Below are 27,152 nucleotides of genomic sequence, written 5' to 3' on the forward strand. Positions count from 1 at the left end.
ACCCTAGGCATTTGTGAAAATTTGTCTATGATATGATGGATATTGTCCAGCTGTACGTGAACCGTCTGAGAGAAATCAGACAAATTAAAGCAGCCCATTTCTGGGATCTGTTCACGTCCCATATGTTCTTTTAACCATAGATAGTCTATAGTCATGAGATTTTGGAGTGCTACAACTTGCACCCCTCCCAACTCCTGGTTGAGTTCCAACAGTACAGATCCGGTCAAATTCGTTGTCTCACTGTATGCACATGCCAGCCTAGACATCTCCCTCCTCATTCCTATGGCAAGTCCAGGAGACAGTGGGCTGGATGCAGCCACAACCGCAGCATCATCCAGATCCCTGTGGAGGCTTTTTTATGATCATCCCCCAGCACAAGTCCTCCAGAGAGTGCTGATGCCGGAAGCTCCTCCTCATATCGTATCTTAGTTCATTTTCTGGGTATCCAAGCTAGGCCTTGATCTTCTGCATAGAAACAAACAGACCCTTTGCCCACACTTTGACATGCCCTCTATACCACTGTGCAGAACTCATTGGAGGTCAGCACACAGTAACTGCTTTTTTCTTTTTTTTTTTTTAATTAAGAGAAAGGAATATTATCAGAAAAGAGTACCTCCATATCTGATCATCTGACACCCTTTAAGTGATCAACATTAAGGATATTTAAAGCATGCGTTGATCTTTGATTTACCAATAGTTTCATCCTATCAAGGAGTAATCCTCCTTTTCTTTCTTTCTTCCCTTTTTTTTTTTTTAATCTTTAATCTACACTTACATGAAGAGTACTATGTTTAGTATGCTCTCCTATATCAGGTCCCCCCTAACAACCACATTATGGTTATTGTCCATCAGCTTAGCAAAATGTTGTAGAATCCCTACTTGTCCTCTCTGTGTTGTACAGCCCACCCTCCCCTTTCTCCCTCCCCCCCATGCATGCTAATCTTAATACCCCCTTCTTCTTCCCCCCCACTTATCCCTCCCTACCCTCCCATCCTCCCCAGTTCCTTTCCCTTTGGTACCTGTTAGTCCATTTTTGGGTTCTGTAATTCCGCTGCTGTTTTGTTCCTTCAGTTTTTCCTTTGTTCTTATACTCCTCAGATGAGTGAAATCATGTGGTATTTCTCTTTCTCCACTTGACTTATTTCACTGAGCATAATACTCTCTAGCTCCATCCATGTTGCTGCAAATGGTTGGATTTTTCCACTTCTTATGGCTGAATAGTATTCCATTGTGTATATGTACCACATCTTCTTTATCCATTCATCTACCGATGGACATTTAGGTTGCTTCCAATTCTTGGCTATTGTAAATAGTGCTGCGATAAACATAGGGGTGCATCTGTCTTTCTCAAACTTGATTGCTGTGTTCTTAGGGTAAATTCCTAGGAGTGGAATTCCTGGGTCAAATGGTAGGTCTGTTTTGAGCATTTTGATGAACCTTCAAACTGCTTTCCACAATGGTTGAACTAATTTACATTCCCACCAGCAGTGTAGGAGGGTTCCCCTTTCTCCACAGCCTTGCCAACGTTTGTTGTTGTTTGTCTTTTGGATGGCAGCTATCCTTACTGGTGTGAGGTGATACCTCATTGTAGTTTTAATTTGCATTTCTCTGATTATTAGCGATGTGGAGCATCTTTTCATGTGTCTGTTGGCCATCTGTATTTCTTTTTTAGAGAACTGTCTGTTCAGTTCCTCTGCCCATTTTTTAATTGGGTTATTTGTTTTTTGTTTGTTGAGGCATGTGAGCTCTTTATATATTCTGGACGTCAAGCCTTTATCGGATCTGTAATTTTCAAATATATTCTCCCATACTGTAGGGTTCTTTTTTGTTCTATTGATGGTGTCTTTCGCTGTACAGCTTAATGTAGTCCCACTTGCTCATTTTTGCTGTTGTTTTCCTTGCCCGGGGAGATATGTTCAAGAAGAGGTCACTCATGTTTATGTCTAAGAGGTTTTTGCCTATGTTTTTTTCCAAGAGTTTAATGGTTTCATGACTTACATTCAGGTCTTTCATCCATTTTGAGTTTACCTTTGTATATGGGGTTAGACAATGGTCTAGTTTCATTCTCCTACACGTAGCTGTCCAGTTTTGCCAACACCATCTGTTGAAGAGACTGTCATTTCCCCATTGTATGTCCATGGCTCCTTTATCAAATATTAATTGACCATATTTGTTTGGGTTAATTTCTGGAGTCTCTAATCTGTTCCACTGGTCTGTGACTCTGTTCTTGTGCCAGTACCAAATTGTCTTGATTACTATGGCTTTGTAGTAGAACTTGAAGTTGGGGAGTGAGATCCCCCCTACTTTATTCTTCTTTTTCAGGATCACTTTGGCTATTCGGGGTCTTTGGTGTTTCCATATGAATTTTTGAATTATTTGTTCCAATTCATTGAAGAATGTTGCTGGTAATTTGATAGGGATTGCATCAAATCTGTATATTGCTTTGGGCAGGATGGCCATTTTGACGATATTAATTCTTCCTAGCCATGAGCATGGGATGAGTTTCCATTTATTAGTATCCCCTTTAATTTCTCTTAAGAGTGACTTGTAGTTTTCAGAGTATAAGTCTTTCACTTCTTTGATTAGGTTTATTCCTAGGTATTTTATTCTTTTTGATGCAATGGTGAATGGAATTGTTTTCCTGATTTCTTTTTCTATTGATTTATTGTTAGTGTATAGGAAAGCTACAGATTTCTGTGTGTTAATTTTGTATCCTGCAACTTTGCTGTATTCTGATCTCAGTTCTAGTAGTTTTGGAGTGGATTCTTTAGGGTTTTTTATTTACAGTATCATATCATTTGCAAATAGTGACAGTTTAACTTCTTCTTTACCAATCTGGATTCCTTGTATTTCTTTGTTTTGTCTAATTGCTGTGGCTAGGACCTCTAGTACTATGTGGGGAGAGTGGGCATCCCTGTCTTGTTCCTGATCTCAGAGGAAATGCTTTCAGCCTCTCGCTGTTCAGTATAATGCTGGCTGTGGGTTTATCATATATGGCCTTTATTATGTTGAGGTACTTGCCCTCTATTCCCATTTTGCTGAGAGTTTTTATCATGAGTGGATGTTGAATTTTGTCAAATGCTTTTTCAGCATCTATGGAGATGATCATGTGGTTTTTGTCTTTGTTTTTGTTGATGTGGTGGATGATGTTGATGGATTTTCGAATGTTGTACCATCCTTGCATCCCTGGGATGAACCCCACTTGGTCATGGTGTATGATCCTTTTGATATACTGTTGAATTCTGTTTGCTAATATTTTATTGAGTATTTTTGCATGTACGTTCATCAGGGATATTGGTCTGTAATTTTCTTTTTTGGTGGGGTCTTTGCCTGGTTTTGGTATAAGGGTGATGTTGGCTTCATAGAATGAGTTTGGGAGTATTCCCTCTTCTTCTATTTTTTGGAACACTTTAAGGAGAAAATGGGTATTATGTCTTCTCTGTGTGTCTGATAAAATTCTGAGGTAAATCCGTCTGGCCCCAGGGTTTTGTTCTTGGGTAGTTTTTTGATTACCGTTTCAATTTCTTTGCTCGTAATTGGTTTGTTTAACTTTTGTGTTTCTTCCTTGGTCATTCTTAGGAGGTTGTATTTTTCTAGACAGTTGTCCATTTCTTCTAGGTTTTCCAGCTTGTTGGCATATAGGTTTTCATAGTAGTCTTTAATAATTCTTTGTATTTCTGTGGAGTCTGTCGTGATTTTTCCATTCTCATTTCTGAATCTGTTGATTTGTGTTGATTCTCTTTTTCTCTTAATAAGTTTGGCTGGAGGCTTATCTATTTTGTTTATTTTCTCAAAGAACCAGCTCTTGGTTTCATTGATTTTTGCTACGTTTTATTCTTCTCAATGGTGTTTATTTCTTCTCTGATCTTTATTATGTCCCTCCTTCTGCTGACTTTAGGCCTCATTTGTTCTTCTTTTTCTAGTTTCGATAATTGTGATGTTAGACTATTCATTTGGGATTGTTCTTCCTTCTTCAAGTGTGCCTGGATTGCTATATACTTTCCTCTTAAGACTGCTTTCACTGTGTCCCACAAAAGTTGGGGCTTAGTGTTGTTGTTGTCATTTGTTTCTATATATTCCTTGATCTCTATTTTGATTTTTTCATTGATCCATTGATTATTTCCTGTAAGACTTTTAAAGCGCCTGCTTTTCTTTTTTCCCAGGGCAGCCGGCTGTGGGAACCTGTTTGCTGTCTTAATCTGGAATTTTGCTTTTCTACTCCTCTAATATCCTGTTCACCATGCAATGTGTGTCTGTGTTCCCAGTGCATATTACTGGGGCTAGTTATTTAGCAGTCCTGTGATTGCATTCCCTCTCCACTTTGAGTGTTTTCCTCCCACTCGTGAGCTGTGGTGAGAGGATTGTTCAGGTCCCACTGGGTCACAGCTTTGTTTCTTACCCTTTTCTGGTAGATGTTGGGGTGTCACAGATGTAGCATGACTTATATATTGTATCTCCTGGTTACTCTTTTAGGAATAGTTATATTTACTGTGTTTCAAAATATATATGGTTTTTGGGAGGAGATTTCTGCCACCCTACCTATGCTGCCATCTTGAGAATCTTCTCTGTTTATCGATTTTCATCCAGGGTCCTTTTTATTGTTTGTATCCTTGTAATCATTTGGTCCTATAATTCTTCATATCCTTGTTAGGTATATAGTATCCTCAAACTGACTTTTTAGAAATATATTTTGGCAGATTTCTTGTTAGTGATTTTTAGTTATAGCTATGTTTATATATTACCAGTCATGAAGTTCGTTCATTAGTAGGAGTTTTTGTTTTAACAAAAATCAGTACTGACAAATTAAGGAAAAAACACAATTCATTTAAAAATCAGGTAGTGATATGTTGAAATAATTAGACACACCAGTGATTATCAAACATAGCATAATGTGAACTTTGTTTTGTATTTCAATTCAAGGAATATGTGCTTTCATTGAGTGTTTTACATGTGACTCTATGTTTTGAGGACTGCCCCCCACCTTTAAATTTAATCCAGCTGTTTCATTTGGCTAACTTTTGAAGATTAATTATTTTGTTCTGATAAAAAAATATGTTTAAAAATCCAAGCAGAACTGAAGTATTAACAACTAGTCATCTAAAAATTTAAAACCTGGAAATTACTAGGTTAACATTTGAGGATTATTTCAGATACTCTTTCTGTTTTTTTATACACACACTCACAGTGATAAAGTCCTAAGGTGGTTAGTCACTACACTATAACACAAATATATATTTTCATTTTTAAGATACATATTATGAGGTACTATCTGTTTTTGGTTATTGCTGGTATTATCATATTCATGATAAAGTAATTAACTTACAATTTATTTTGGAAATTGCTGATCTAACTGCCTTATTTAGTCATGTCTTGTAGGTACCATAAAGTAAAAATACCAAGCTTGATTTAACAGTATATGGTAAAAATACCATTCATTCAAGAATTTTTTCTTTTAATTTGAGAACTACTGTTATTATTTATTTAAAAAAATTTTGCATTATATCCCTTTGGGAATTTTATAGAATGCTTATTTTGCTGAAGATTTAACTTATTTCTGTGTTGACTTTCATCTGTATGTTTATGTTTCAGTTTGATTCGGTGGTTTTGATGTCACAGTCTAGGCAGAGGGCATGTAGACGTAAATATCCAAATTATGGTAGAAGAAAACTTGGACGGCTTGAGTTATCTTCTGGAAATGAATCTTCAAGTTCTCTAAGACATGTGAGTTACATAACCTAAAAATATGTAAAATCTTAAATAATTTATTCTAATTCTTTGAATCTACCTTGAAATTATGTGAAGATACTGTATTCTGTAGAGATTAAGATGAAATTTCACTTTTTGAATTTAAAAAATAGTTTTGGACAGCTTTGTTGAGATAAGCACTTATACAAATGTACATACCAATTGTTTTAGCATATTTACTGAATTGTGCCACCATCACCACTATTTACTTGTAAAATATATCATTACCTCTAAAAAGGCACCCAATATTTATTTGCTGCCACTCCCCATTCCCACCCTTCCCAGCCCCTGGCAAACACTAACCTTCTTTCTGTGTCTGTGGATTTGCTTATTCTAGTCATTTGATACAATTGGAATCATACAATATGATTTTGTGACTTTTTTTTTAACTCACTATTGTTTTTCATGGCTGTTCCATGTATATATAGTCTGTATCAATAATTTTTTTTCATTGTCCTGTTTTCCCTTATTTGAATATACCACATTTTGTTTATCCCCTCATTAGCTGGTAGACATTTGTATTATTTTCTCTCTGGCTATTTTGAATATTGCTCGTTTTCAACATTCATGTACAAGTTTTTGTTTGTATATAAGTTTTTAGTTCATTTGGGTGTATATTCAGAGATCAATTTGCTGAGTCATGTTAACTGTATGTTTAACCTTTTGAAAAAATGCTGGACTGTTTTCCATAGTAGTTGGACTATTTTATATTCCTAATCAGTAATTCCCTTCATACATTTTCTCTGCATCCCTGCCAACACTTGTTTTTGTGTGTGCTTTTGATTTTAGCCATCCTATCAGGTGTAAACTGGTACTCACTGTGGTTTTGATTTATATTTCCCTAGGAAGTAATAATATTAAGTGTGTTTTCATGTGCTTATTTTCCCTTTATGTATCTTTGGAGAAATCTCTATGCATATCTGTTGTCCATTTTTCAGTTTGTCTTTTTTATTGCTGTAAATTTCTTTACATATTCTGATACAAATCCCTTATCAGACACATGATTTGCAAATACTCTGTCCCATTCAGTGGGTTGTCTTTTTACTTTGACAATTTCCTTTGAAGCACAGAAGTTTTACGTTTTGATGAAGGCCAGTTTGTTTTTTTTTTCCATTAGTTGCCTATACTTTTGCTGTTGTATCTAGGAAGTCTTTAATTCCTTTTCACTTTCAATATTATGTAAGTTGCTAGACTCCATTTTGATATATTTGGGGAAAACAGTATTTTTGTGAAGCATGTCTAAGGTTTAATAGAATGTTAATATTTTTCTGATCATCATAATATTTTTCTAATCAGTAATATTTTGTGATTGAAATGTTTGACTGATGAACAATGCATTTAGTCCATTATAAAGCATTGGGATAGTAGTGAAGCATAGGGTTTGAGTTTAAATCCAAACTCCTCCACTTCTGACAAGTTGCTTATCCTTTCTTTGCCTCCGCCCATATCTGTAAAAGTAGGTGTCTGTAACATGTCGCTCAGAGGTAGTGTAAAAGAATTAGTTTAATCATCTAAAGTGTTTATTAGATAATGTTAGCTCATCAGAACTGTCCAAATTATTTTATGTGATAAGACTTTTTACATTTTCTTATTTATAGTGTATTGAGCATACTTTAAGCCCCCCCCTTTTTTTAATGATTTTGAGAATTATGATAAATTTTCCTATTCATTCTCACTGGCTTCTCATTTATCCTTACTGTGTTATTTTTAAAAAAGAAATACAAATCACATATGTGTACATTTTATTATTTTTCCTTTATTACACATAATACGGCATACTACTGATGTTCTTTTGCAGTTGGGTTTTTTAACTTTAAATATTTTTGAAATCACTCCTTTCAGGTCATAAACACCTTTCTCATTTTTTTTTTATTTTTTAAAGAATTGCATCGTAATTGTGTGATTCTAACAGTATATTTACATATACACTGAACAGTACATTTACACTGAATCAGTCTCCTGATTATGGACATTTAGGATGCTTCCAGTGTTTTCATTATAAATAATGTACAATGAATAGTATGTGTACATATTTTTTTTACTATTGGAGATGTAATTTTGGGGTACATTTCTTGAAATGAGGTTGCTGAGTTCAAAGATGAATGTATATGAGTTTTATGAGGTAGTAATAAAAATTCCTCCTAAAGGAGAACCCCACCTTGTACTCCAGCCTGTGGCATGTGAGAGTACGGTTTCCTGGCTCTAGCTGACAGTATGCATCATAGTTCCTCATTTTTGCCTCCTTAATAGGAGAGGGGTGGTATCTTAGTGCAATTTTATTGTTTATGTTTTGGCTGTTTTTTTGTGTGATAAAGTCTGTGTAATAAAATTCAGTGGCATTAACCACGTTTACAGTGTGTGTAGCCATCACCACCACACATTTCCAGCCTTTTTCCATCATCCCAAATAGGAACTCTACTCCTTAAGTAATAACTTCCTATTTCTTTCTCTCCCCAGCCCCAGGTAACCTACTAGATAGAACCTTATACTTTCTGTCTCTATGAATTTGCTTATTCTAGGTACCTCATCAAAGTGGAATCATAACGATGTGTGTGCCCTTTTGTCTTTGGTTTGCTTCACAGTGCAGTTTGAATTTCTCTTACTCATGAAATTGTACATCTTTTCATATATGTAGAGTCTCTCTTTTTTTCATCTTTGAGCATTGTCTGCTTATGTCTTCTGGCTGATTCTCTGTCATATTTTTGGTCTATTCCCCACCTCCTTAGTTTTTAAAAGTTCTTTATATGAGGTATATTAGTATTTTGTCTTTGATATATGTGGAAAATGTTTTCTCCCGGTGTGTAAGTTAGTGAGGTTTTCTCTGTCATTATATCCTCTAAGTAGTTATTATTTGTATATGTGAAGGCTATTGATAGTTCAATAAGTTTAATTTTTTTTACATACCCTGTTACTGAATTTTTGGATTTTCTGAGGTTTTCCAGGTACATTCTCATTTATACAAGTACTTAGTTTTAGTACTTCTCTTCCAATTTTTATACCTCTAATTTATTTCTTTAATTACATTGCTTGTTACTCAGTATAATGTTGAATAATAGTGGAGATAGTTGTCCATATTCCTGTTATTGGTGGAAATGTGCCTACCTCAGATTGATGGTAGTGGACCTTGGTAAGATGCCTTATTTTTAGGTGTCTAAACAGTATACAGATATATTTTATTATGGTAGGGAAATATCAACTAATGCTTACTTTCTTAAGTGTTCTTACTGAACAGTCAGGAATGATAATTATTTTGTGTTCATCAGCAATATTAATCTTTGGATTTTTCTCTTTATATCAATGAATTTGGTATATTTTCAGTTAATGGGGAACGTTTAAACTAACACCAACATAGATAATGTGGAATGTGTTGGGTAGTTTTACCTCCTACTTTGGTATGAACTCATTCTTCTGTGTTGTTGCAGAGGGCTGGAGAGAGAGAGAGAGAGAGGAGAGAGTGTGTGTGTGTGTGTGTGTGTGTGTGTGTGTTCGTTCCATTTTGGTTTGAAAAAAACACTGATAGTAGAAATGGTGTGGGCTTTAGAGCTGATTCCAGTTCCTGTACTTTCCTTTGACACTCCAGGCATATATTAGTTTACATTTCTTTACCCTTGGGTTCCCCTGAATATGACGAGGCAGAAGTGGGCAGGTAGGAACTTGGCAGACAATACAAAACTCATGGGCAGGGTGAATCCAAGTTTTGTTGGCTTTGAAGCTTACATAGTTTTAGAAAAAGAACTCAGTTCAGAAAAAGAACATGGACAGAGGATCTTGGTAGGCAAGTTAAATTGAAAGCCTCTGAAACTTGTTTCATTAGCTTTGTTACCGCTTTTTCTTTTTTATAGGGGTATTTTGAGAGTTGATTGAGGTAATACATAAAAGCATTTCACCTTCACAGCATGCATAGTTAATAGGTGGTAGCTTTAAGGAGTTTATTACTCTGGGTTTTTCATTTTTTAAGTCCATTTTGAACATAAAAACAGATTGCTGTTCTATACTTAAAGTGTGATAGGCCTAGGAATCTATTTCTGAAATAGCATTGAGCTCACATTTTAAGAAACAACCTTTTTAGAACATGTTGACTTTGCATTTTGTCTATTGAATAAAGTAAACAAAGGTAGATATTCTCTTCAGATTTTTTCTTTTGAGTTTCATTCTCAGTGGCATTTGCATTGTCCATTATTGATGCACCAGAGGTAAACGGCTGCTACAGAGGAAGGTTGTGCCTCAATTTAGAAGTACTTGCCTAGTATCCATGGCCAGAGTTTAAAGTAGATTGAAACATTCAGGGTTGTGGGAATCGGGTAGTTGTTTGTTCCCTTTCTCTTTCCTTTACTGACTAAAACAAAGAAAAAAACCTGAAACCTGTGTGTGTTTAGAGGAGTGTTAGGTTTACAGAAAAATTGCAAGTTCTCATATACCTTCTCTCCCTCTGTATAGTCTCTCCTATTACTAATACCCTGAATTATTGTGGTACATTTGCCGTAGCTGTTGAGCCAATTTTTGTATATTGTTATTAACTAAATTCCATAGTTTACATTAACGATCAGATCACTTGGTGTTGCACAGTTCTTTAGGTTTTGACAAGCTCATTGTGTATGTATCTATCTACCTTAACAGTCACTGCCCTAAAAACCTCCTCTGTTACATTTACTCACCCCTCTTTCCCTTCTTCTGAGTCACCAGCAAGTGGTGATCTCTTTACGATTTTCATATTTTTTACTTTCCCAGAATGTCTTATAGTTGGATCATACAGATATAGCCTTTTCAGATTGGCTGCTTTCTAAATAATAGGAGTTTAAGTGTCCTATCTGTCTCTCAATTTCTTGATAGCTCATTTCTTTTTAGTGCTGAATAATATTCCATTGTCTGATGAACTGCAGTTTATTCACCTGAAGGACAAGGATGCTTCCACATTTTGGCAGTTACAAATAAAGCCACTAAAATGTCCATCTGTTGGTTTTGTGTGGATGTAATTTTTCAGTGCATTTGGGTAAATACCAAAGAGCATGATTATTGCAGCATATGATAAGTCTATGCTCACCTTTGTAAGAAACTGCCAAACTGGCATCCAAAGTGGCTGTGTTAAATTTGCATCCCACGGACATTATTGAGAATTCCTGTTGCTCCATATCTTTAGATGTCAGTTCTTCCTAATAACTTCATCTATAGATTCAACACAATCCCAATCAAAATCCCAGCAAGTTATTTTTGTGGATATTGGCAAGGTGATTCTGAAATTTGGAGAGGAATAAGACCCAGAATAGCTGAGAGTACTGAAGAAAACAAAGTTCAAGGACTGATAATACCTGACATTAAGGCTTAGTATAACTGTGGTTTTCAAGACCATATGGTATTGGTGAAAGAACAGACAATTAAATGGAACAGAAAGGAGAACCTGGAAATAGACCCACATAGGTATAGTCAACTAATGTTTGACAAAGGAACAGAGGTAACTCAGTGGATGAGGCATAGTCTTTTCAACAAATGATGTTGGAACTAGACATCTGTGTGCCAAAAAAATGAATTGGCACAGACGTTTCACAAAAGTTAATTTAAAATGGATCTTAAAATTTCATGTAAATGTAAAACACAAAACTATAAAATTTGTGGAAAATAACATAAAACCTAAGTGATGTTGGGTATAGTGATGAGTTTTTAGGTACAATACCAAAAGCACAATCCATGAAAGAAATACTTGACAGGTCGGCCCTCCTTGAAATTAAGATCTGCTTTGGGAAAGATACTGTTAAGAGAAAATAAAGGACACAGGCTGGGAGAAAATAGTTGCAAAACTCGTATTTGATAAAAGGACTTGTATTCAAAATATGCCATGAATACTTACAACTCATCAATAAGAAAAAATCCAGATTTAAAAATGGGCAAAAAAAAAAATCTGGGAACTTCATCAAAGAATATATACAGATGGCAAATCATTGTCATATGTTGTAGGAAATTGAAAGCAGACCAACAGTGAGACACTGTTAACACGCCTATTACAGTGGCTTATGTCCAAAACACTGAGAACATGTCGTCAGTGTTTTATTACCTTCATTTAGAGAATGTCCTGTTGTATCAGTTTCTTTTGTTAATAATAGTAGTAGTGTTAAGTCTCACAAGTATTCTTTGTTGCCTTATGCTTAGTTAAGAAAAAGTCTCTAGTGAAAAGTTAGCTTTTGTTTCAAGTTTATCTAATTACCTGATTATCATACTTATTTCTGTGATGATTAGGATGATGTGGCTTTTCTTGATCTCAGTGATCAAGATTTTTATTTTGTCCCACTCACAAATTAGGAGACTTCCTGTGATCAGAGTGAAGGTTCCTGTTCTTCTTCTGAAGAAGAATGGAAAAGTGATAGAAGAAGTGAAAGTGACAGTGAAAGCTCAAGGTACCTGTTCTTATTTGTTTTGATCTTTTAAGTGATTTAGTGATAACCCTGGAGGGAACCATACTTCAATGGCATTCAAGATGGAAGAGCTTGCAGCTATGGAACAGTTCACATTGAATTCTAATATACTTAATTAAAAGAAGAAAACTGAATTATCAGCTGTTTCTGTAGGAAATATTTTGGGTGTTTTTAACTGACTGTAAACTTTGAGAGTGCAGCATAAAATATGTGTGCTCAAAATATCAAGTAAACCTTGAGCTGCATATCATGCAAATTGGGTGAGTATTTATCATAGTGGTATCCAAAGTGGCAAAACCATCATGATATTTGTTGTTAGTCATTGCTCGTGTTACTTTTTGTTTAGTTTTGGTATCCAGTTTTCATGGCATTAAGATGTTAACATCTGTTCCTCTTGGTATATGTCAAATTCATCTTGGCGGATGCTCAAGCTGGAAAAAACCAGGAAGGACATCATTTTTTCTTCACAACATACCCTTCACCAAGTCTAGAAAGTTCTTAATATGACTTAAGTTACCTTATTTCCGTTTCCATTGATCCGGTACTTCTACAGACGACTGTTACCTCTCTTTCCTTTCTTGATTTCTTTTATTACATTATGATTAGAAGTGATTTTTAGAATATTCCTTACTCTTTTCTTTTAAATATATTTTTAATTGTGGTAAAGTATATATGATACAAAGTTCACCATCTTAACCATTTTTAACTGTACAGTTAGTGTTAAGTATATTCATATTGTTGTGTACCCAACCCACAACTCTTTTTGTCTTGTAAGATTGAAACTGTACACCCATAAACAGTAATTCTCCACCCCGTGCCCCTCCCACGGCAACTACTGTTCTCCTCTCTATCTTTGTATTTAATGTCTTTCAGTTCAGTGTCTTTCTTGAATTTTATTATATAAAGAACATACTCAAAAAGTTTTGAACAGCTCTTTTTATTATAATTGGCTTTTAGAGGTGTGTGTGTGCGTGTGTATTTTATTGAGCCTGAGAAGTATGTGGTTTGCCTCTGGTGTCCCCACTAGAGGCCATCATCCTTTTCGCTGTTTGCTGAAGGTAGTAGTGGGCCAAGGCTAGTTTACTGTCTAGTTTCCTGCTTGACTCCTGCTTTTGCTCCAGGACTAGTTCCTCTCTTGCATCTTCTTTCATATCGGGGAGAGTCCGCCTCTTGGGAAGAAGCTCTGACCACTCTGACTTTCTGTCTGGTTTGGCTATGATTTTGTTGGGTTTCTCAGTGTATTCACTAATGATTTGTCTCTCCAGTTAAGAATTCTGGTCTATTCCTAAGCCTCTTCCAACTTGGGGGTTATTACTCTTTCAGCTTTGTGTGATCTCTATTGTTTTCATAACTACACTTCATTTTTTGAAAGGAGAATTGTTGGCTCTAGATGTTGTGTTCCGTGAGGTCTCCTCAGGCTTACATACATCCTTTCCTAATTTCCAGTGTCAGTAAAGTTCTCTTTTTCTGATGATTTTGGTCATGTCAGTATTTGTTGATAGTGAGGGCTGATTGTTTGCGGTGAATCTTCCTGGGATCTTTCCTTCCCTCCTCATCCCCCCACTTCCTCTCTCCTCCTTAACTCTTCTTCTGTTCCTTCTCCCCTCCCTTCCCCTCTCGCCTTCACCTCCTTCTCTCAGCCCTTGTCTCCCCACCTCCTCTCCTCTTATGGTTAAATGATTATTTAGCTGTTAGGACTTAGATTCTGGTTCCACACATTTTGTACATTTTCTTTTTTAGTGACTCTTCATCTAGATATTCTGATTGGACAGCTGATGCAGGCATCAATTTGCAGCCTCCTTTACGAACATCATCTCGTCGACGAATTACCCGATTTTGTAGTAGTTCAGAGGATGAAATGTCTCCTGAGAATTTATCTCCTCCAAAAAGGAGGAGAAAGAGAAAAAAAGAAAATAAGCCTAAAAAAGAGGTAAGAGAAGTGTATCTTCAAGTTTGTTATCTGTGTCTACATTTTGTGGAAGTATTTTTGTCTATATTTAGAAATTTAGAGCCTTTATTAGTAATGTGCAAAAATGTATTTTTGGATAAGTACTTTATAATCAAAACACTTCTCTATGTAATCTGCTCTGAGTGGACCCTGGTACTTGTACCTTTTCAGATTAGGAGCTTAAAGGGTAAGCTCTATGTTGCCCAGAATCCCACCATGACTCTTATTTTCTCCCATCAATTTTAGCACCAAAAATGTACTTCATGTCATTTTTAAGGCACTTTAATCTTCTGTCTGTTACTGCCATGTTTCTCATTTTCATTTGACACTGTTCTGTTTTCATACTGTTGTCCTAATCATATCCCTCTACTTTGGCATATGTACAGTGTAGGTGCCATGCAGTACAGGTAGTTGTCATTTAAAGGTGCTGTGCCTTTTTATTGTCTATTGCCATGTAGCAGATCACCCTGAAACTTAGTTGTTTAATACCAGTGTATTATTTCAGGTATTGATGGATCAGGGATTTGGGAGCTGATGAGCTAGGTGATTTTTTTGGCTCATGAGTTGCAAATTGTCTGAAGGTTTGGGGCTAAGTGATCTTCAAAGCTTATTAGTGGGGCAGGTGGTTGGTGGCCTCAGTTCCTCAGCACATAGGCCTGTCCATAGGGTTGCTTGAGTGTCTTCATGATGAGATGGCTGGTTTCCCCTAGAGTGAGTGATTGAAAAGTGTAAACAAGGGTTAGCCCTCCTGCCTTTGATGACCTCGTCAAAGAAGTCACCAATTGTGCTTCTGCTTTATGCTATTTCTTAGAGGCAGTTTGAGCTCACACTCAAGTGGAGGAGACAGGCTCCACCTCTTGAAGAGGGAAAGGAGCATTGAGGAATTTTGTCATATTTTAAAATCACCAGTTTTAAAACCTCAAATCGGGGAGGCTCCCTGTGATGACTAGTCTGTGGTGAGGTTCAGAGTGGTGGCTCTGCAGAGCAGGCTTTGTGTTGAAGAGGATTTAGTTTGGAAATTAGCCCTTTTCCATAGGATGTAAAGTGTTATGAAGAATCTATTAGAAATGCAGGGGATGCTAGACAAGTGCTGGGTAGATCTACAATGCTTCAAAGTGATACATTCATATGTATGTTAAGGAACCAGATATGTATACTATTTAAAAACTAATCATTAGGTGTCATGCCAGTATATAGTCATTCTTTTATTTTTCATTTTAATTTTTTTATTATCAAATGATCATCACACTGGTTTAGCAGTCCCCCTTCCCCTTGGTAGCCCCTAGTCACTTCTCAGTGTCTATGAGTCTAATGCTGTTTTTTGTTCCTTCTGTTTGCTTTTTTTAAAATTTTTATTCCACAAATAAGTGAAATCATATGGTACTTGTCTTTCTCCACCTGGCTTATTTCACTGAGCATACTACCCTCTAGCTCCATCCATGTTGTTGCAAATAGTAGGATTTATTTCTTTTTATGGCTGAATAATAATCCATTGTATATATGTACCACCTCTTCTTTATCCATTCATCTACTGATGGACACTTAAGTTGCTTCCATGTCTTGGCTGTTGCAGACAGTGTGGCAGTAAACATATGGGTGCATGTATCTTTTCGAATCAGGGATATTGTTTTCTTTGAGTAAATTCCTCTGAGTGGAATTACTAGGTTAAATGGTATTTTCATGTTTAGTTTTTTGAGGAACCTGCATAGTGCTTTCCACAGCAGTTGTACCAATTTGTAGTCCCACCAACAGTGTAGGAGGGTTCCTATTTCTCCACATCCTTGTTAGCATTTGTTGTTTTCTTGTCTTTTGGGTAGTGGCCATCTTAACTGGTGTGAGGTGATATCTCACTGTGGTTTTAATTTGCATTTCTCTAATTTTTAGTGATGTGGAGGATTTTTTCATGTTCCTGTTGGCCATTTGTATTTCTTCTTTGGAGAAGTGTTTGGTTCCTCTGCCCATTTTTGATTGGGTTACTTGGGTTTTTTTTTGGGTGTGGAGGTGTGTGAGTTCTTTATGTTTTGAATGTTAATCCTTTATCACATGAGTTATCTATGAATATATTCTCCTATACTGTAGGATGCCTTTCTGTTCTGCTGATGTCCTTCACTGTACAGAAGGTTTTTAGTTTGACATGGTCCCATTTGTTCAGTTTTTATTTTGTTTCCCTTGCCTGAGGAGATATGTTCAGGAAAAATTGCTCATATTCATATTCAAGAGATTTTTGCCTATGTTTTCTTCTAAGTTTTATGGTTTTATGACTTACATCAGGTCTTTTGTCCATTTTAAGTTTACTTTTGTGTATGGAGTTAGATACTAATCCAGTTTTATTCTCTTCCATGTAGTCCAGTTTTGCCAACAGTAGGTGAAGAGGCTCTTTTCTTCATTGTATTGTCATGGCTCCTTCAGCATATATTAATTGGCCATATATGGGTGGGTTTGTATCTGGGCTCTCTGTTTTGTTCCATTGATCTACAGGTATGTTCTTGTGCCAGTATCACATTGTTTTTGATTCCTAGGACTTTGTAGTAGAGCTTGAATTCAAGGGGTGTAATCCCCCAGCTTTGTTTTTTCTCAAGATTGCTTTGGCTATTCGGGGTCTTTTGTGGTTCCCGTATGAATTTTAGACCTACTTGTTCTAGTTCATTGAAGAATGCTGTTGGTATTTTCATAGGGATTGCATTGAATCTATAAATTGCTTTGGGCAGGATGGCCATGTTGACAGTATTAATTCTTCCTGTCCATGAGCATAGGATAGATTTTCATTTTATTGATGTCTTCTTTAATTTCTCTCAGGAGTGTCTTTGTAGTTTTCAGAATATAGGTCTTTCACCTCCTTCGTTTGGTTTATTTTTAGGTATTTTGATCTTTTTGATGCAATTATAAATGGAGTTGTTTTCCTGATTTCTCTTTCTGCTAGTTTGTTGTTAGTATATAGGAATGCAACAGATTTCTGTGTATTAATTTTGCATCCTGCAACTTTGATGAATTCAGTTACTAGTTCAAGTAGATTTTTGGTGGGTTCTTTAGAGTTTTCTATGTGTAATACGTCATCTGCAAATAGAGTTTAAGTTCTTCCATGCCAATTTGGATGCCTTTTATTTCTCTGTGCTTTATGATCGCTGTGGCTAATAGCCATTTTTAATGGTGTAGGTTCTTCTGTTTTTTGATTAGACAGTGCATGTTGCTGCTTTATATTCTACTGAAGTTTGTTCTCTTACCCTTGGGCAGAATTTGCGAAGGATGACTCCAGCAGAGCTTGCAAATATGGAACACTTATATGAATTTCATCCTCCAGTTTGGATAACTGACACCACACTTCGAAAATCTCCTTTTGTTCCTCAAATGGGTGATGAGGTGTGAGAATAATAAATTTAAAAATACGAATTTGAAACAAAACAAAACTAATATTACTCTCAGGTTTTTACTTATTTTTAAATGTATATTCCTTTTTGTAGGTAATATATTTTCGACAGGGACATGAAGCTTATATTGAGGCTGTCAGAAGAAATAACATTTATGAACTGAACCCTAACAAGGAGCCATGGAGAAAAATGGATCTGAGGGTAGGATGATAATACTATTAAATCATTAAACATTTAGCATATAAATTATTTGTAAGTCCATTAAAAAAATCTGGAGGCATATTTCTTTACTATATTTCCATTAATTTCCCACTTAAAAACATTTCTTTACCTGCCAAGCCTTAAGTTTCAGTTGGAAGGCTTAAGTTTCCAGTGGACATTCTTTGTATATTGCTGATAGTTGTATTTTGAATGTGTTAGAGTCTTTCAGGAGGGCAGCTTGGCAGTATATATTGTTAATCTTAAAATGTGTTTCCCAGGACAGATTTTTTTAAAAGAAGAAACAAAAATTGGAGAAAGATTCAATCTCATTTATATTATATAAATTTTTTTCTTTTTAGTTTGAAAGAAAACACCATGACTTAGAAATTTGGAAAGGTTTTGGTTTGTTAACAGTTATTTAGATTAGTGATAGGGTACATAAACAATCCAGGCTTTTTAGGTGGTTTCTTGGCAATAGGAATTGTAACTGAAAAATGTTAGGCCTTTTAAAATGGTGATTTTACTTCTGGTGATGTATGTGAATTTATGAGCAAGGTAATTCCATATCACTGTTTGTAAAAACAAAAAATTGGAAAAAAATTCCAAATATCTCAGAATACTGAATGAATCAAATCGTGGTGCATTTACACAGTTAACTCCTATTTAGAGCCTGCCATGTAATTGAGGCTTTAAAAATATTTGTTGAATGATTATTACATTTTCACAATTAAGAGGAAAAATGGGATGCAAAATGCAGTTTTTTGGTTATAAAAATTTGAAGACAAATGTAGTCAACCAAAATAAATTCATCAAAATGTCAGTAGTGATTGTATATGGAATAGCATTACAGGGGATTTTTGTTTTATTCTTTAAACTTTAATTTTTTTTTATACTTAAAAATAACCATTAGAACACAAAAAAAATTTTTAACAAAGGTAACAGTCCTTAATACTGATACTTAGCTCTACTTCTATGACTTTGGCTTTTAGACACATTCAGATTTGTTTTGTTTCACTATTACCATGTACCTAAGAATAGTTAATCACCATTATTCATGGATGCCATATTTGCAAATTGCTTACTTGGTGTATGTTTTCTATAGCGCACAAGCGAATACTTAAGGTGCTTTCTGGTCAGTTGGAGATGTGCATACACTGGCAGAAATGCTGGTTTGCCTGACCAGCATGTTTTCAGCTGAGGTTGAACAAGATGCTTCTTTGTTTGAACTCTCATACTGTAAATAAATGTTCTTTCCATGGTCTATTTAATGCCACATTAAACAAATTTTCACATTTCTATGCTTTTTATTGGTGACATGCTGTTGAAAATGACCCCCAAGTGTAGTGCTAAAGTGCGTCGAAGCACAAGAAAGTGATGATGCACCTTACTGAGAAAAGTGTGTTAGATAAACTTTGTTTAGGCATGAATGATAGTACTCTTGGCTGTGAGTTCAAGTTAATAATATATATTAAATGAAGAGTCTTTGCATAGAAACACTTATAAAACAAAATTATATATTGGTCAGGTGACTGTGATAGGACCACAGGCCTGTAGGAACCTAACCCTGTATTTCTTCTAGGAGCAGTCATTCAGTATTCACTAATTCAGTGTTTAGGTGCTCTGTAAAGCATAATACTGCCAATAATGAGAACCAAGTGTACGTCAGTGTATTATAATAGTCACACATTTGTGCGATGAATAAATGGATGAATGATCTTTTGTATTACTGGTATTAAGGAAACAGGTATTAGAGGGAAACTAATAATTAGGGCCCATCTATTGGTGGGTACTCCATCATGGTGGAGACTTTCTCCTTCTGTCTGTCCTGTCCCTACTGCCTGGAATAGGTCACAGCACATAGCATATCCTCAACAAATACTAATTGAAATGTATTAGGTAGAAATATAATAACAAGTTTTGAAGAATATTTAGTAAGCTAAATGCTTACACATTTTGATTTGTGTACAACAAAGTCATATAAATGAAAATGTGTCTAAGGATAGAAAAATTCAGATTTTTCACAGTTGTCTTTAGACACTGAGCAGATTGGTGATCTGTGTGTTCCTTAAACTTTTGTGGTGTATTTTCTAAAATGAGCATATTCCTTACATTAGAAACAGTATTAGGTGTCTAGCTTCAAAAAGATGCAAAGATTAACTTAACCGATAATGATTGTAATTAATGGTAAATTGATGGTTTGGAAGCCTAAATTGTGAATTGACACTTTGGGTAGTATGTGGAGAATTATAGTCATGGGGAATTGCTTTATGTTAACCATTTTAACCATTTATTCTTTAAAAAATATCTGTTGAAGGATCAAGAATTGGTCAAAATAGTTGGAATACGTTATGAGGTTGGGCCTCCTACACTCTGTTGCCTCAAACTAGCATTTATAGATCCTGCAACTGGAAAGCTTATGGACAAATCTTTCTCTATTAGGTATGTGTTGTTATTTTTTCATGAAATTATTTAAATTTAGATTTTTTTTTCTCTTGCTGACTAGTACGTCCTTTCCATTTAGTGGCAGCGTAAACAGAACTGAGTACAGCATAAGAAAGATGGGGATCGAAGTTGTGATTCATGGGAACCCACTAGATATAAAAATAGTGATGCTGTAGCAACAATTAGGTCTTGGCATGTTTAATGACACTTGAATATATGCAGAATATTGGCCTGTAGGGGAAATTGCTTCTGTCTTTATTTTTGATAAAATGTTGGGATAAATAATTTGCTTAACCTGTGCTGTCCAATACGGTAGTCATTCACCACGTGGGGCTGTCGAGCCCTTGAAATGTGACTAATTCAAACTGACTCTGTTCTAAGTGGATTTTGAAGATGTGGTATGAGGAAAAAAGAACGGAAAATACCTTGTTATTTTGTGTCACCTAGTGAAACAGTATTTAGGGTATATTGGGTTAAATAAAATACACCATTAAAATGAATTTCACGAGTTTCTTTTTTTAATAAGGGTAGTTGAAAATTAAGAACTACGTATGTGGCTCCCATTTTATTTCTTTTGGACATTGTTGCTCTAGATGATAAACTGCATACAGGGAATTTAATAATCTTTTGTTTTTGTTTAGATACCATGATATGCCAGATGTTATCGACTTCCTTGTACTGCGTCAGTTTTATGATGAAGCAAGGCAGAGGGATTGGCAGTCCTGTGAGTCTGTCCTTATAAGCTTTATATCCTCAGGAACCAACCTCTGCCTCACTGGTTGGGCTTCGTGTGGTGCTGCTTATTACTGTGGTGCAGGCAAATGTAAATTCTGGAAAGAAATACAAGGGACTATAAGTGTATTTTGCTTATTGCTTGTTCCTTCCTATTCCCTAGTAGCGTTTTAGCCAAGCAGTACATGACATTTGGAAGGGATTATTTCTTACTGTCTTTAGGTTGGAGTAGACTTATTTCCTTTCAGACTTTCTCCATATTGCAGTATCTCTTAAATATCTTCAGTGTGACGGTGGTATAATTCACAAAATTACCTTATGATGTAAAGATACTTGAAAAATCAGATTTCGAAGTAATGTTCTGGTATAACAATATTTTACCTTTGTTATCATATTGACCCAGACTTAATACAGCTTGACTTGAGGAAACCATTCCTTTAAAAAAAAATTCATGTAACACTTACACTTTATAAGGTATACAAGTGGGCAGAAGAAATACAATCACTTCAGTATTGGCACTAACTTACTGAATGTTTTTCATGGTGACCATTTGAGGTGGACTGGTAGGCTGGCTCACTTGCTCAGACTTGTGTAGATCATTAATTAATCTCTTTAGGACATAATTTATGACTGTAACCAGGCCAGATAATATCAACTGGCAACTATACTATACAGCACTTATTTCACAGGTAAACCTATATTACTTTTCAGGATGTAATGCTGTCTGAGGAGCTCATGTGAAGAGTCTGACTTTAGTCGCTTTTACCCGTTTTGATTTCTTACTAGAAATGATTAAGTTTTACCCAGGTTGTGTCACCTGATGAACATTCATAAGTGATGTTAAGACCTCATCAGTTTTCCTGGTTTCTACTACCTTTTTCTACAGGTACTACAAATAGGTAAATTTTAGCTAACTTCCCTCAAGCATCCCTATTTGAAATGAAAGATTATCAGAGAGTATTGCTGCTTTTAGTAGATGATTTTTAATGGTAATGTCTACACACTAATTAGCAATCAGGATAATTTTGGCAGTAGAGGTAAAGGAGATTTTTATTGAATAAAAACATGTTGACACCCACCCACACACACACACCCCCCACACACACGGAATATATGGAGGTAATAAATCATATGGCCAGGTCCCAAAGAATTGTCCCATCTATTGTTTTTCAACCCCCCCCGCCCCCGTCCTCTAAGTTAGAAGCTCTCATTTTATTCTGCTAGCATCTCTATTCAATGAATTTTTTTAAAACTTAATTCTCTACAGTCAAACTCTAGAGATTGTCTCCAAATTGTCCTGTAATGTAGTGGTTTTTGTTTTATTTTTGTCATTAAGCAATTACTCTACCAGATGTTCTTTATTATAATTCAGTTTTGCTCTCCCATAATATCTTACCTATTCTCTTGAAGTTTGAGCAGTACTATTAGAGTAATTTTATCATTGCTACTTTTAATAATGTTGGGAACTTAACTAAGAAATAATTTTTATCTAAACTGAAATTATCTTCTAGGATTAGATATATAGGGAAGAAAAATATTGCAAAGTAAATTATTGGTGTCAAAGATTGGAACTCTTAAAACCATATATTTTTATATTAGGCTTCTCAAAATGAAGCCACTGGATGCATTACTACAGTAATACTTAACAGTAACATAATTGATATTTATGTTAAATTGAGTTATTTTACATTGAGCAAAAACAATGGTGTTACCAGATTTTTAGGTATGCCTTTAATAAAAAAAAAATTAAGATTTTCTAAAGTTAAGTTTTGTACAGGATTTATATTAGTAAAATAGTATCAGAAGTAGAGTTTTATTAATGATAGATGGGTAGAGGAGATGATGGGCTTTACTAGTTTCTAGTGAGTTTGCAGTAAAATATGCTTAAAAACAATATGAATTTGAAAATATATTAACCTCAAAACATAGCTCTGATCGTTGTAACATTGTTTATTGTAATTTTTTGTGTGAAAATATTGTAATTTTTTTTCAGTTTAATAGAATTCATTGTAAGGGTACTTTATTCAAGACTTTGTAAATATTCTCTTTCTTGGGGGTGAAATGTAGCTTTAATTTTGTTTCATATTATTTCTGTGAAACTATTTTGAATGAGGAATCGTAAATCTACCAAAGAATTTTTTTTTAGGACAGCAAGCGAGAGGCTTTTATTTAGAGGTAAAGCAAGAGGACAGAGCTCCTGGCTCATGCCAGGAGGGGACAAGAGAGTCCCTCTAGCAAAGAATTATTAATGCTGAATAAGTGACTCTTTTCTTACAGATTTTGTCTTGAAAACAGTAGGGTGGATGAGAAGGAAGCAATAGTATTATTACAGCAATCTATGTTTTCTTTTGTAGTATGTGTGAAGCAAAGATCAAATACAGTTTATTTCTCTAGAAGTTTTGTAGAGTACCTTCAGAAATGTGTATAATTTGGTTTATAGAGGAGCCCTCTTACAATTTGCTTGCCTGCTTTTATATTATGCTGAGATAATGGAATATGTGGATGTTTAGTTCTTTTAAATAAACATATAAGAATTTTTGAGGGTACATTTGGACCTGATTTTTATTATGAGATCTTAAGAATTAAAACACTGTTTTATGTGGAGATACTTATATAGGACCAGTTTTAGAAAAATCACTGATTAAATTCTAATCATGCTTGCTTTTATACTTTGCTTTATTCTTCAGGAAATGACATTTCATAAGTATATGTATTTAATATACTTATTTAACAAGTATTCATTGATAGTATACCCTGTAAAAGATTCTGAGTTTTGTCAAACTTTGTTATTTGTCTCATGTTATAAAACCTAATAGAACTTATTTTGGAGTGGGTGTTTGAATCTACTAAAAAGTGGAACTTTAGTCATAGGCAATTTTAGTCTGTTGTATGGTTATATACCTTCAGTAAACTGCTGAGTATAACATCTTTTTTACATCTGTTTTATCACTGAAGATTGCTGGGAAGTGGAGAAGGATGGTTGATTTTAAGATACAAATATACTTTGTTTTATATGCATCACATAATATTCTATAAATTAAAAATGTTAATGTTAGCAGATTAATGTCTCAGGTGTTTCCTCTTATAGGTGACAGGTTCCGCTCTATCATTGATGATGCTTGGTGGTTTGGAACAGTGCTGAGTCAAGAGCCTTATCAGCGGCAGTACCCTGATAGTCATTTCCAGTGTTACATTGTTAGGTCTGTATGCAGGTGAAATAAATCATCTGCAAACATTCATTCATTGTGACGGGTTGTTAATATGAATAACCATCACATTTCAGGTGAAACAAAACCACGATTTAATCTGTTACAAGTCCTATCAGTCTCTCCTCTGTAGTGTCTCTAGCACACCACTTTTGTTTCCTGTTTACTAGTACCCCATGTGTAGACTCTGCTTGCTTTCCTGGAACCATTTCAGTAGTCTCCTAATACTTCCTCAACCTAGTATTGCAAGATCTCTGCTCAGGCACATAGTACACTTCCCTCATTCAAAAAAATCTTTGTTATCTTTTCATTGGCTGTGGATTTGAGTTTTTCTTCACTTACTCTGGATATATTTCTGTATCCTAGCTGTATCCTTACATACACTTCTGGTTTTGTCCTTTAAACTTTGTATTTCTGTGGAGTCGTGATTTTTCCATTCTCATTTCTGATTCTGTTGATGTGTGTTGATTCTCTTTTTCTCTTAATAAGTTTGGCTAGAGGCTTATCTATTTTGTTTATTTTCTCAAAGAACCAGCTCTTGGTTTCATTGATTTTTTCTATTGTTTTATTCTTCTCAATTTTGTTTATTTCTTCTCTAATCTTTATTATGTCCCTCCTTCTGCTGACTTTAGGCCTCATTTGTTCTTTTTCCAGTTTCGATCATTGTGATGTTAGACTATTCATTTGGGATTGTTCTTCCTTCTTCAAGTGTGCCTGGATCGCTATATACTTTCCTCTTAAGACTGCTTTTGCTGAGTCCCACAGAAGTTGGGGCTTTGTGTTGTTGTTGTCATTTGTTTCCATATATTCCTTGATCTCTATTTTAATTTGTTCGTTGATCCATTGATTATTTAGGAGCATGTTGTTAAGCCTCCATGTGTTTGTGAGCCTTTTTGTTTTCTTTGTAGAATTTATTTCTACTTTTATACCTTTGTGGTCTGAAAAGTTGGTTGGTAGAATTTCAATCTTATGGAATTTACTGAGGCTCTTTTTGTGAGCTAGTATGTGGTCTATTCTGGAGAATGTTCCGTGTGCACTTGAGAAGAATGTGTATCCTGTTTCTTTTGGATGTAGAGTTCTATAGATGTCTATTAGGTCCATCTGTTCTAGTGTGTTGTTCAGTGCCTGTGTGTCCTTACTTATTTTCTGCCCGGTGGATCTATCCTTTGGGGTGAGTGGTGTGTTGAAGTCTCCTAAGATGAATGCATTGCATTCTATTTCCTCTTTTAGTTCTGTTAGTATTTGTTTCACATATGCTGGTGCTCCTGTGTTGGGTGCATATATATTTAGAATGGTTATATCCTCTTGTTGGACTGAGCCCTTTATCATTATGTAATGTCCTTCTTTATCTCTTGTTACTTTCTTTGTTTTGAAGTCTATTTTGTCTGATATCAGTACTGCAACCCCTGCTTTCTTCTCTCTGTTGTTTGCCTGAAATATGTTTTTCCATCCTTTGACTTTTAGTCTGTGCATGTCTTTGGGTTTGAGGTGAGTTTCTTGTAAGCAGCATATAGATGGGTCTTGCTTTTTTATCCATTCTGTTACTCTGTGTCTTTTGATTGGTGCATTCAGTCCATTCACCTTTAGGGTGACTATTGAAAGATCTGTACTTATTGCCATTGCAGGCTTTAGATTTGTGGTTACCAAAGGTTCAAGGTTAGCTTCTTTAGTATCTTACTGCCTAACTTAGCTTGCTTATTGAGCTGTTATATATACTGTCTGGAGATTCTTCTCTCCCTTCTTATTCCTCCTCCTCCATTCTTTATATGTTGGTTGTTTTATTCTGTGCTCTTTTGTGTTTTGTTTAACTGCTTTTAGTGGGTAGTTGATTTTATTTTTTGCCTTTAGTTAGTATTTGGTTGGTCTGCTTTCTTTGCTGTGATTTTATTTTCTCTGGTGACATCTGTTTAGTCTTAGGAATGCTCTCATCTAGAACAGTCCCTCTAAAATACCCTGTAGAGGTGGTTTGTGGGAAGCAAATTCCCTCAACTTTTGCTTGTCTGGGAATTGTTTAATCCCTCCTTCGTATTTAAATGATAATCGTGCTGGATACAGTGTCCTTGGTTCAAGGCCCTTCTGTTTCATTGCATTAAATATATTATGCCATTCTCTTCTGGCCTGTAAGGTTTCTATTGACAAGTCTGATGATAGCCTGATGGGTTTTCCTTTATAGGTGACCTTTTTCTCTCTAGCTGCCTTTAATACTCTGTCCTTGTCCTTGATCTTTGCCATTTTAATTATTATGTGTCTTGGTGTTGTCCTCCTTGGATCCCTTCTGTTGGGGGTTCTGTGTATTTCCGTGGTCTATTCGATTATTTCCTCCCCCAGTTTGGGGAAGTTTTCAGCAATTATTTCTTCAAAGACACTTTCTATCCCTTTTCCTCTCTCTTCTTCTTCTGGTACCCCTATAATGTGGATATTGTTCCTTTTGGATTGGTCACACAGTTCTCTTAATATTGTTTCATTCCTGGAGATCCTTTTATCTCTCTCTGTGTCAGCTTCTATGCTTTCCTGTTCTCTGGTTTCTATTCCATCGATGGCCTCTTGCATCTTATCCATTCTGCTTATAAATCCTTCCAGAGTTTGTTTCATTTCTGTAATCTCCTTCCTGGCATCTGTAATCTCCCTCCAGACTTCATCCCTTAGCTCTTGTATATTTCTCTGCATCTCCGTCAGCATGTTTATGAATTTTATTTTGAATTCTTTTTCAGGAAGACTGGTTAGGTCTGTCTCCTTCTCTAGTGTTGTCTCTGTGATCTTGGTCTGCCTGTAATTTTGCCTTTTCATGGTGATAGAGATAGTTTGCAGAGCTGGCACGAGTGATGGCTGGAAGAACTTCCCTTCTTGTTGGTTTATGGCCTTCCTCTCCTGGGAGAACAGCGACCTCTAGTGGCTTGTGCTGGGCAGCTGCGCACAGACAGGGGCGTCCTGCCAGGCTGCTATGGAGCTTATCTCTGCTGTTGCAGTGCGCGTAGCCTACCTTGGGCTTCTGCTCTGATATGGTGGAGCCGTGTTGGAGGGGGAACGGCTGGAAGCTATTTATCTCCGTGAGGGGCCTCCGTGCTCCCTGCTGCCCAGGGGGTTAGAGTGGCCAGAGATCCCCAGATTC

At 35.7% G+C, this 27,152-nt stretch overlaps 1 protein-coding gene across 5 annotated transcripts in view; it reads left to right on the forward strand.

Annotated features, from left to right (window-relative positions):
* Positions 1 to 27,152, forward strand: part of BRWD1 (bromodomain and WD repeat domain containing 1) — a 146,317-nt gene that overhangs the window by 80,201 nt on the left and 38,964 nt on the right. For all 5 annotated transcript variants that reach the window (XM_037014737.2, XM_073231330.1, XM_073231332.1 and 2 more), the window contains exons 21-28: positions 5,590 to 5,721; positions 12,037 to 12,131; positions 13,890 to 14,079; positions 17,329 to 17,454; positions 17,556 to 17,663; positions 19,978 to 20,102; positions 20,747 to 20,829; positions 23,926 to 24,037. In XM_037014737.2, coding sequence (XP_036870632.2) covers positions 5,590 to 5,721; positions 12,037 to 12,131; positions 13,890 to 14,079; positions 17,329 to 17,454; positions 17,556 to 17,663; positions 19,978 to 20,102; positions 20,747 to 20,829; positions 23,926 to 24,037 — 971 coding nt within the window. The remainder of the gene's footprint in view (positions 1 to 5,589; positions 5,722 to 12,036; positions 12,132 to 13,889; positions 14,080 to 17,328; positions 17,455 to 17,555; positions 17,664 to 19,977; positions 20,103 to 20,746; positions 20,830 to 23,925; positions 24,038 to 27,152) is intronic.

The sequence above is a fragment of the Manis javanica genome, chromosome 3 (genome assembly GCF_040802235.1).
Source record: "Manis javanica isolate MJ-LG chromosome 3, MJ_LKY, whole genome shotgun sequence".
NCBI lineage: Eukaryota > Metazoa > Chordata > Mammalia > Pholidota > Manidae > Manis > Manis javanica.